This window comes from Elephantulus edwardii, unplaced genomic scaffold, assembly GCF_000299155.1.
Source record: "Elephantulus edwardii isolate Elephantulus edwardi_28Jun2011 unplaced genomic scaffold, EleEdw1.0 scaffold00048, whole genome shotgun sequence".
Lineage (NCBI taxonomy): Eukaryota > Metazoa > Chordata > Mammalia > Macroscelidea > Macroscelididae > Elephantulus > Elephantulus edwardii.
Genome location: NW_006399798.1, coordinates 7,173,761 through 7,185,328, shown reverse-complemented (window position 1 = coordinate 7,185,328; position 11,568 = coordinate 7,173,761). Strand labels below are relative to the sequence as shown.

Genomic DNA, 11,568 nt, shown 5'->3' with positions numbered 1-11,568 from the left:
CATGACTAGGTGAACCATTCCTTCCGCTCGGAGACTCCTTTATAAGCCGCAGCCTCACAGACGTGCCCTGGCTCAGCCGGCGGTGGGCAGAACTGGAAGAGGAGCCCTGAATATGTCAAAGAAGAACTGGGTTCACCTGTGGGGTGACCCGGGGAGAACAACAAAGATCTTCAACTACAAACAAAAAATCCAAGCCAAGAGAAAAGAGGGACTCAGTCGTTGTTATTAGGTGCGGTCGAGTAGTAGACGACTCATAGTGACTCTATGAACGAAAGGCCCGAGCACTGTTCATAGAGTTTCCAGAGGCAAGCCATTTTGGAAGTGGACACCACTCCTGCTTCCAAGCTTGTTTTAATTGAGAAGCTCCATCAAACACTGTCCACCGTGGGTGACCATTATCGGATTTGGCACATCAGTGTCACAGTGTTTCTTATCACAGCAACCATGAGTTACCTCTGTACAGCAATGCACAGGAGAGTGCTGTACCATGTAGAATGTTTGACAGGAAAATAATTTGAATCAGGCCTGAGGGTCACAGGCCCAGGAGCCCTTTGGAGCTTTAATCCACCGCCTGCTTTAAACCCTAGGCCAAGCCTCAAGGGCCTTGCTCCTGGGGGAAGAGCAGTACTGCATGTCAAACACAAGTCTGAAAAAGCACACGACCCCAAAATCTTGCGATTAGTTGTGCATTCACATGGACCACCATGCGCACGCACGTGGACCACCATGCGCACGCACGTGGACCACCATGCGCACGCACGTGGACCACCATGCGCACGCACGTGGACCACCATGCTCACGCACGTGGACCACCATGCTCACGCACGTGGACCACCATGCTCACGCAGCAAGAAGTCACAGAAACCTGGGGTGGAGCCATCCAGGAACGACATCCAGGGACTCAGTACAGGCGAATTCCTCTAGGCCCTTAGGCTTATTTTTAATACAATATCAAATAAACTTTAAAAGGCCTTATCAAGAGAGAATAAGTGAATTATTTAAGTAGATGTCTTCCATATATCCACGTTCCTGTAATGATTAAAATCCCGACTTTGATGACAAAGGAGTAGAGAGAAGCTTGGAGGAGCTCGGGGTGGGACACCCTGAGGTATGTCCTGTGTAGGGGACAAGGGATCTTTCCAGCCACTCCTGCTGACAGCAGCAGACACAGGCAGAAAGATGTCACGCGTGGTGGGAACAGCTACCTGGGCTTCCTGAGCCTGCTGCTTCTCCATGGATCCTCTATTTTCACCACTATCTTTGCCGTGAAATCTGTGTGACCTTGCACCTCTTAAGTTTGAAGCTTTGACCTTCTGTGTTGTCAATGGCAGTTTATAGCAAAGAATGTATTCCGTGTGAGCCAGGGCATTTCGCTCAAGGAGCTCCAAGGAGATTTTGATTTTGAGCAGTTTTCTATGGGACGTGAGCTCACAGTTTTAGAAGATTCTTCAAGAGGTAAGTAAGTGAACTGCTAGAAGTGGAGACACTGTTGTGATTGTTGTTATACTTTATGGTCAAGTGGGAGGAAAGCCTCAACACAATTAGGGGTTTGTCCCTGGGATGTCAAAAGGTGTGATGATTTATGTAAATGTTGAGCTGTGGGCAACAGAAGGAGAAGGCCTTCCCCCAGAAGGAGCCTTCTGGAACCTGTACTTCAAGGAGCCTTCTGACTACAAAAGCAGCCTCTGTTGTGTAGATGATTGGCCCAAGAAACTGAGGAGAGAAGGAAAGAGTTAGAATCTTGAGGGCAGGCAGCTTGTGCTTCTGCCAAGACCCAGGGATCCAGAAGGTGTGAGATGAGCCAGACAGCAGAGGGTGGTTCCGGCAAAGCCTCTGTGGTGGACATCTTGGACATCTTCTACCCAATCTCCACTCCGCAAGGAGATAGTCTCGTGTCTCCAAGTGTTCACATTTCCCCAGATGTCTTAGTTTTCCAGTGCCGAAATAAGAGAAATATCAAAAGGAGATAGTTTTTTTAAATAAACAAAAAGTTTCTCTCTCACTCTTTGGAAGGCTTCCTCTCTGTCCTTTTCTTTCTCATTGCCGTAGAGTTGAGCACCATAGGTTTCAGAGACTATAAAGTGCATAAGAGGAGATTGTCCGTCTTCTCCTGTGGAGCCCCTGATGGACATGAACCCCTAAGAAGCATGGCCTTTGGGCTGGAGGTGCAACTCGCTATGGAGTAGGCCACCAATGTTCCCCTTTAGAAGATCGAAAGTCCACATTCAGACCACTAGCTCTGGGGGAAGGCCTTCTCCTTCTGTTGCCCATGGGACAGTGTTCTTGCCTCTCTCAGCATCTGTGGGCCTGGCATTCCCTGGACGTCTCCACTTGGCATCAGTCTTCCCTGTGTGTAGAGATTCTTGGCTTGACAAGCTATGCTACTGGCTCTTCTTTCCTGGTGGTATCGAGATCCTTCTCTGCTCTGAAAGGTGGCGAAAGCGCCGTAGAATATTTGCAGTTGTCCAATACTGCATAGTGCTACTGTTGTCAAATGGACTGACATCGGGGTTGGGAGGGAGACTGAGAAAGATGGGATTAATAATGTACACTGTAGGGGAGCTCTGGTGGCCTAGTGGCAAGAAGCTGCACTGCAATCCCAGAGGTGCATGGTTCGAATCCACCAGATGCTCTGCCGGGGAAGGAGGGACAATCTCCTCCTGTACCAGTCAGATCTGATTTGATGGTACACACATACAAATAATAAAAGAAAATAAAAAAATGTACACTGTATTGAAACAGATGAGGGAGAGAACTTTTTAAAAGGGACGTATGATTGGGTATTATTGTCATGAAAAGAGTCCAAAACAAAGGTTGCATAGTGGAGTGGACTTGGGGGGAGGGATTGTATAACAATGGAAGAATTTTTCTTTTGCTTTTCAAAGAGAAGAACAAACTGGAAAGGGGGGTGGGCAGGAAGAAAAGTGCAACAATGAATGATTGGAAATCCAAAATCTCTGTAAATTTTCAATAAAATTAATAATAATAGTAAAAGAAATGTAAAAAAAAAGAGAATATTTGTAGTTGTCTAAAACACACATCCCCACTCTCGATACAGCGTAGTAGGACTGGGTATGACAAGCCAGGCTCATGTCAGCAAATTCAGACTTTCCATCCAGACATCCAGGTTGAGTAGCCCCCATCATATGAATACACCCCAATTTTCTTAGTTCTTCGTCACGTAATGGATGTTTGGACCATGTCCTTGGTATCTCTTCAACTTGGCCCTTCTCTCAGGTACCCTCCAGTGTTTTGAGGCTACCGGGTGTTGGCTATTAAAGAAATGAGATGACTCATTAATACAAAGTCTGAGTTGGAGTCACAGGCACAAAGAAGGGCCGAGGAAGGAAAGTGGTTAGGAACTGGAGTTCCTAAGCCGAGGTGTGGGGGTCCTGAGGACAGGTGATCTGGGAACCATGAACTTGAACTGAGAAGCAGGACAGCAAACGGTGCCATCCCTCTAAAGGGCTTGTGAGAGTGGAGCTCAGAGGGAGCTCAGGGCCCCAAGGTGTTTTTTTTTTCATTAATCTTCACAAAGATGAGCACTGGGGTCTCAAGAGAGTGGCCCGAGCTGTTTATCAACCACTATTCTGGTTAAAGGCTAAACCCTCAGCCTCATAGGAGGCAGGAAAGTGAGCAGGTGACTGCAGGAAGAGCGGCAGCAGATCCAGCCACGAGGGAAAGCTAAGCCACAGAAAACAGGGTGAGGACAGACGAGCAAAGGGGAGGTGGGTCTTCTGAGAGTAGATTGAGAGCCGTGCCAGGAAGGCTTTAACTGTGTCTCATGTTCTAAGAAAACAACGCTCAGGACTTAGCTGGCATCGTGGAGAAACCAGCCTTTGTCTCAAACCCAGTAAGGACCCTCTCTCACAGTCATGTTTCTCCGGTGTATGATGCTGTCACCTCTCCTGCCCTTGGCCAGTTAACTCTCTTTTCTAAGTGAACTTCCCTTGTGGTCAAGCAGTTGCTCCACAGTACACGTCCAGGGAGGAGGAACACATGATAGTACAGGACCAGGGAGGAGGAACATGATAAAGGAGAAGTAATGCTTTCTCAGAAGGGAGCAACCCATGTCTACCTCTTCACCCCTTTGCCTTCATCAACTTTGGGGTGATAGTAAATCCTTAGTGTTTGCAGAGTTATAGTCGATAACTATTTAAGAACACGAGGCCTTCTCTACTCAGTTCTTAAGTGAAACATATTTGCTAGGAAGTGAAAGCCCAATCCTAGTGGTTGATTTCTTTATTTTCAGTCTTTTCCTCTATCCTGGATGGTGGGAGGGGAGCTCTGGTAGCCTAGTGGTGAGAAGTTGCACTGGCAGCCCAAAGGCAAGTGGCTCAAATCCACCAGCGACTCCATGGGAGAAGGAGGCGCAATCTCTTTTTGTGCTTTTTTATAGCCTCTGAAAACACACCGGAGGGTCAGGCATGAACTCAGCTGTCAGAATAACCAATTTAAAAAAAAAAGAAGCCAAAATAAGTTATAGCCAAGACTTTATTGACTATGGCAACAGTATAGGACTCAGTGGATGGTGCAAATGGTTGATGCTTTTGGTTGACAAGGGAAAGGCTGGAGGTTCAAGCCGACCCAGACATCACATAAGAAAGACTTCATGATCTCCTTCTGAAAAATCAGCCTACGGGGCACGTTCAACTCGGACATACTAGGGATTGCCATGAGTTCATGCCAACTTGACAACAACTTGTTTAACCTGAGGGGGAAAACACCAAGTCCTCTCTGTTTCATACTTCTCAGAGTTATGCTCGGGAGGGAGGCAGGTGCATCAGGGAGGTCGTGGGGATCTACTTCACTTCCAGTGGAGATCTGACAAAATCTCAATGTTTTATGGACTCAGGGGCCAGTGTGGTGGGTTGGGAAGAGGTAAGAGTGAAAAGCGGTATGCACTGTGTCAGAGTGAAGAGAGTGTCTTCAAACTCGAGCCAGCAGCCTGCCATCTTACCAGGTGAAAGTGGATTCATTAGCTCCTGTAGCTGTATGAGTCAGGAGAGGCCGTCAGCCTGACTTCTGACCCAGTGAGTGGGCCTTGACAACTTCTACAGCTGCTGAGCCATTTCCTCAAGGGGTAGGAATGTGTGTGTGTGTACACTTACTTCACTGGTTTTGCTTCTCTACAGAATCCAGTTTAAAACACACATATTAAGCTAGGAATATGAGGATTCTCTTCTCTAGCATTTGCAGATTATCAGAGCACACCATTAGGACAGAGGCAGGGAGGATACAACTTCAAACAGATCCAAAGGGAAGCATTCCAAATGTGTGTGTATGTGTGTGTGTGTGCGCAGCAGAAACACATCTCAATTGTACTGTTTCTCCTCAAATGAAGTAAAGTCATTGCCCCTCATAGCACAAAATAAAGTCATTGATTCATGTCCTTGTTATATGTGAGGTACGAAAAGAAGTAATAACCTTTCTCTCAGACTTTTGGGTTTTCGCAGCTTCGATGATTTTACATGTACGTCCAGTGACATGAATTATACTCTTCATGCTTTATCACCATCTAGACTGCTTCCAAACTCCTCCAACATCCTGAACAGAAATTATGTTTTCATTAACATTATTTAAAACAGGCATTATTCCCTTCAGACGGTTTTAATCATCTGCCCCTTCCCTTTGAGGTAGTGTATTGAGGTTTAACGACCACACAAGAGATGACTTGAGCAGGCGTCCTGAGTAGACTAAAGGGTCAGAGTCCCAGGCTTCAGCCCTGAGTGGAGATGAGTGGGCAGGGAGCCTGGGGAGGAAGGATGGAAGAGGAGGGAGGAGGGGTGGAGCACTGGGACTGGGCCGAGATGGGCTCCTGTTTCTCTTCAGCTCTGTGGACTCAGGATATCTCCTCAGGATGGAGGGGAAATTCAACCTGCTCAGGTCCCAAACCAGGTTGTTGTTGTTAGGTGCCATTGAGTTTAGTACAACTCACAACGACCCAATGAACAACGTACTCGAATCCTGTCCTACCCTGTGCCATCCTTATCATCTCTGATACGTTTGAGCCCATTGCTATAGTCACCACGTCAATCCATCTTATCAAGGGTCTTCTTCTCTCTCATTGACCCTACTCCTTTCCAAGCATGTTATCCCTTTCTAAGGAATAGCTTCTCTTAGCAGCATGTACAAAGTACGAGAGACAAAGCTTCCCCATCCTTCCCTCCAAGGAATAGTCTACCTACACCCTTCCAAAGACGTATCTGTCATTCTTTCGGCAGTCCATGGGATATTCAGCGCTCTTCTCCAAACCAGGTGCTCACCACAAAACCACCCTCTTGGAGTGCGGATGGTTAAGTTCCTAGGTACGTGAGCCATCAAAGTCCAGCTTGACCAGTGTAATAAAAGGAGGAGCTCACGAGCTTGTCGTAGGAACACCGGAAACCAAGGATCCAGTTGGTCTGCCCGTGTCTGAGGCACTCACTGCCGCTTCTCTCTGCATCAGTCCTAGACTCTCCACCAGAGATGTTCCAGCATCCAGGCCCCTGCTAGCCTGGACCTGCATATTCCAGTGGGGTGGGGTGCCTGTTACTGGAAGATATGAGAATGAGGGGCCAGCACTCCATGAGTGGATGACATCTCAGCTGTTTCCAGAGTTGTGCAGAGCAGGGAGGATGTCAGGGCACATGACGTACAAAGCCTCGGTGGTTATTTCTCCCATGAGGGCCCATATCATCTCTGGAGCCAAATCCCGGCTTGGAAGGTTCTGTTCTTCCACAGAAAGGGCTGTATCTTTAGACAGAGGGTCTAAAGACATGTCTGCATTGTCAGGCTGACTCTACTGCACCTCAGGGACCCTCTGAGACCCCTTCAGCCAGAGGATGGCACCAAGCAAGATGAGTAAGATGGGAACCTTCACAAATACCAGAAGAATGAAGTGGGTCCTGTGAGGGGGAAAAGCAGAGTGAGAGCTGGCTGGAGTTTCTGGGTTCTCCCGTTGCCCTCCCACCCTGAGCCCCAATACTGTAGAGCCATTATCCACTCAGGCTGGAACCCTGGGCACTGCAACCTCTCTGGACAGGCCACCAGCAGCCACATGACCCACCCAAAAGCTCAGACAACAACCTCAGCTGCTTTTTCTATCAGTCTGCCTTTCCTTTAGAATCCTTCCTTTTGAGACTCCTTTGGCTAAAATACAGGTCATCTCAACAAAAGCAGCCAAGTCAAATAATTAGTCGTCATGGTGACCCCACGTACTTGCTTGAGGGCAGAATCGTTGTCAATGGCTTACGTTTCAGAAGCATAATTGCTGGGACTTGCTTCCAAGGTGCCCCTGCGTGTACTTGAATTGCCAATATTTTTTTTAAAAAATTATTATTTTTTTTGTGTGTGTGTGTACTGTCAAATTGGACCTGACTGGTACAGGAGGAGATTGTCCCTCCTTCTCCAGCACAGCATCTGGTGGATTGGAAGAATCACCAATCTTTTAATTCACAGTCAAACGTGTTAGCTGCTTGCACCACCCAGGAACTCCAACGAAACATGGAAACCCATTTTTTTTAATCAATCTCAATTCCCAGGGACCCAATAGAACAGCAGGATGGATCTACGGCACTTCTGAGGCTGTAAGTGCTACAGGAGCTGATTGAACCTCTTCCTCCGGCAGAGCAGATGATGGGTTCAAACTGACGACCCTTTAATTGGTGATCCAGTGTTTAACCATAAAGTTCTCTAGAAGCCCCCAGATGTAGAATGTGCTTCCCTGCCTGGAACAGGAGCCCTGGTGGCACAGCCAGGGATGTGTTGTGCTGCTGACCAAAAGACTGTGTACGTCTGACGTCACCAGCTGCTCCAGGAGGAAGGGGAGAAGTCTCTTCCTGTGAAGGTTCACAGCGCTGAGGCCCTGACAGGGCTCATGACTCAATGACAGGGAGTTTGACTTTTTGTCTGGTGCTTTTCCCGCCCTTTGCTAGGTCATTTCTGGTCATTTTCCTTGACTCCAGGAGTCACCTAACTGTCCCTGCACTGTCACTCGTGTCCCCTCATGGAGACTGTAGTCTTGACACTCTCTAGATTGTCATCTTTTTGTTGGCTGATTGAATGGGTGGATGAGACACAGAGAGGAATTCTCTGCAGGCATATTCTGCTGAGGATTTAAGCAGGAAGGTGGTGGGTGATGTAGGAAGAGACAAGGTGGGCTTGGGTTTTGCCTTGGGCTATACCGTCAGGCTGCGATGGAGATACATAACTGGTACCAGGCCGAAGCACAGGGGTGTTGTGCAGGGAATTATGTCCCCCCAAAGTGTGTTGGAGTCCTAAGCTTTGGTACCTGCGAGCGTGATCATGTTTTTTGGAAATAGGATCTTTGGAGAGGTCAACATGAAGTTTTAGTAAAGTATATGAGTTCTACTTCGTCTGACATACTTTGGACATGTTGTAAGGAGAGACAGGTCTTTGGAGAGGGACATCATGCTGGGTAGAGTAGAGGGACAGCGCAGGAGGGGAAGACCCTCTATGAGGTGGATTGATTCAGTGACTGGGGTAATCGAGATGGGTGTGTCAGAGGCAATGAGATTGGCACAGGATAGAGCAGGGTTTAGGGCTGTTGTACATAAGGTCGCTATGAGTAGCAAACGACTCGACGGCACGTAACAACAACAACAACAACAACATATGAGTTCTGTTGCAATATGAGCTGTGTCTACATAAAAGAGATGCAGATGGCTACGTAAGGATGGAGACAGAGACTGCAATGATGCAGCTACAAGCCAACGAGCACTGGGGTTGACCAGCAGCCACCTGAAGATAGGAGAGAAGCATGGGATAGATTCTCCCTTGGGAAGAATCCACATGAATAACGCTGTGATTTTTTTCCGGCCTTGGAAACACTGATAATGAATTCCTATTCATATATGCTACCCATTTTGTGATACTTTACTGCATCATCTGGGATTATAAAACTGATAGAGTGCAGAAGGGGTCTCCCCTCACCTTGGCTGCCCCATGGGAGAAGCCACAGGTAGAGTTAGGAGGAGAGACAGCAGGGTGTCACCTGCCATAGGAGACAGAGGACATGGCTAATGGCTGTGAGGAGAGACTTCAGGGACTCACCTGCCGTAGGAGGTGGAGGACATGGCTAACGGCTCCAAGGACTGAGCTGTTGGTGTGGTTGAAGTTGTTTCTTCTAGACACAAGCAAAGTTGGTCACAGGTTATCAGCTTCAGACTGGAGGTTCCTGAATGACTGACAGCCTCACACCCTACCCCACAGGATGAGAAGGTTCCTACCTGTGCCAACGGTCACTTTAACTTGGAATCCAAGGTCCGGTCCACTTTTCCTAATCCCACACCAGTACGTGCCCGCATCCCCTCTGTGGAGCGGCTCGATGGTAACTGTGAAGACACGGTCCCTGTGGTTGTCCCTGATGGACAATCGGCCTTTCTTCACTTCTTCCTCTGACCCTTTGCTTTCAATGAGGATGGTGCAGAAGTCCCATGATTTGCCTTGGCACCACCACTTTCTATAGGACTCCCACCCGGGGTCATAGCGGCACTGCACGGACACGGAGCCCTGCTCCAGGCCTTTCACTGACTTCGGACCTTGGATGGAGAAGCAGCCTGGAAAACAGAATCCCAAGATAGAACACCTACATCTGAGTCAGTCTGGCTAAGGGGTCCTGCAGGGCTCCCAGGACCACGGGGACTGCCCAGGGACTGAACAGCTTGTCCCCATACCACAGCCCCCTCAGCCACCATCTAAGGTGTCTGGCCCCTATGTCCCCTCTCTCCTCAGTCCACTTTCTCTGTTAATCTCCTCAGCGACAGTGTCCAGGCCTCCTGAGGTCCCATCTTCCTAGATACCCATTTATCACGTGACTCTGTATGAACAGTTCTTTCAACAGTATTCTCATCTCATTTCCTCCCTCTCCTCTGCTCCTCTGTCTCAACGCTCCTGCAGCTTCCTCTCTTGTTAACTCTTTGTATAACCAGGGGTGTGTAGGTCAATGGTTAGCAACTGACTGTCTTGGGGAGCAAAGTCTTGGTTTGCAGCATCTGCCAACTCCTCTGGTGTAAGTACGTCCACCATGACTGAGTGGAAGACATCAACATGATATCTCTGAATGCAGAGTTGGAAAGAGATGCCGGTTATTAGCTTCAGTGAACCACCATGAGCTGATCCAAGTCAGTATGAACCGGCTATTTTCACACAAGGCTGTTCCAGAGTTTTCTCTCCAGCCTTTGTCTCACCTCATATGATGTGGCCTCCTGCGTATTTCCCTCCAGTCTCACGGCTTCAAGTTTCACTGATCTACTGATGACTCCCAAGTCTGTATCAGTAGCTTGACTTCTCCCTTTAGCTGTGGCCCCACATTTACAAACACACATTGGATGTCTGTACCTCAGATCCCACAGTTACAGAACTAAACTCACCACGCCCTCCATGATGAGCCTACTCTTTTCCAATATGTCCTCTCTTGGAGATTTCATGTGGACATGATACAAAGGCCAGATATAAGTTGAGTAGATTAGAGATAAGTAAGACATTAAGTAAGAAGACAGCTGATTAACACTAAGCTGGCCATTTTCAGACTCACTGTCTTTCCTTGGTGACGATTACACGCGCCGTGGCCATAGGGAAGTGAATAAATGAGCAGAGAATCATGGTGGAAACCATCACGGATGTCCACAGCCTCACAGTTGCAGGAGCAAACTGGGGTCTCTGTAGGGTGAGGGGTTAGCACCATTGCACCGTCTGCATGTGTAAAAATGGTGGGGCCGGTGCCAGTGTCCTCTAACATCACAAGGAAGAGAATCATTATCACCATCAGACTAAGGTTGATTCTATGAACTAGAGGTCAGCTATACTTCCTCTCTCCAATGTTTTTGAAACCAATTCTGACACCAGTCATAGTTTTTATATCACCTTCTGCGTCTCTGCTGGGTTTAAAATTCATTGCAAGGGCCACTGAAAACTTACAGACAGTATTCATGATTACCAAGTTTATTAGGGCAGTAATAGGTTGCCATTCAGGATCAAGATAGAGTCTCAAAATGATGCAGAATACAGTTATTTGGTCAGGACAGTTTCTTGACCATCCATATAGACAGGCTTCTTCCTGGCTCTCTATCTCTTGACCACTCAGCCCTGTGGACTGTCTTGAAGCTCTTTAGCTCCACCAAGAAGTGCCCAGAGGTACCTCATGTCACCTGAATATGGTCAGCTCTCTCATTCCACATGGCAGCCAATCTAGAGGACAACGTCCTGGCCGGGAAAGATCCACATGTATTCCCATAAAAAAATTTTAAAAAAATAAGATGATCCAACAGAGTATGGAAATTATTGAACAATATCACTGATACCACACACAAGCAAAATCTTGCTGAAGATTATCCAAAAAAGACTGGAACAATAAATACACTGGGAGAGTACTACCAGAGAGCATGGTCAAAGTGTGAGAGATGATGTCTCACTATCCTTGCCTCTAAGAAACACCCTCACTACACTTCTCCCAACACAGATTTGTTTGTCGTTTTGGAATTCCATGGTATATTGCATACTCTTTGCCAAGACGAAAATTCATATTCATCAAGTCTTCTTGTTGCTGTTGTCATGTGCCGTTGAGTC

The 11,568-nt window shown here is 47.5% G+C and overlaps 1 protein-coding gene across 1 annotated transcript in view; it reads right to left on the bottom strand.

Annotated features, from left to right (window-relative positions):
- Positions 1–6,781: 6,781 nt before the first annotated feature.
- The window catches only part of CD300LB (CD300 molecule-like family member b), an 11,454-nt gene continuing 6,667 nt past the window's right edge, over positions 6,782–11,568 (bottom strand). The window contains exons 2-4 of the mRNA XM_006886387.1: positions 9,207–9,560; positions 9,055–9,127; positions 6,782–6,887 (exon numbers count right to left, since the gene is read on the bottom strand). Of these exons, the coding sequence (XP_006886449.1) occupies positions 6,782–6,887; positions 9,055–9,127; positions 9,207–9,560 (533 nt within the window). The remainder of the gene's footprint in view (positions 6,888–9,054; positions 9,128–9,206; positions 9,561–11,568) is intronic.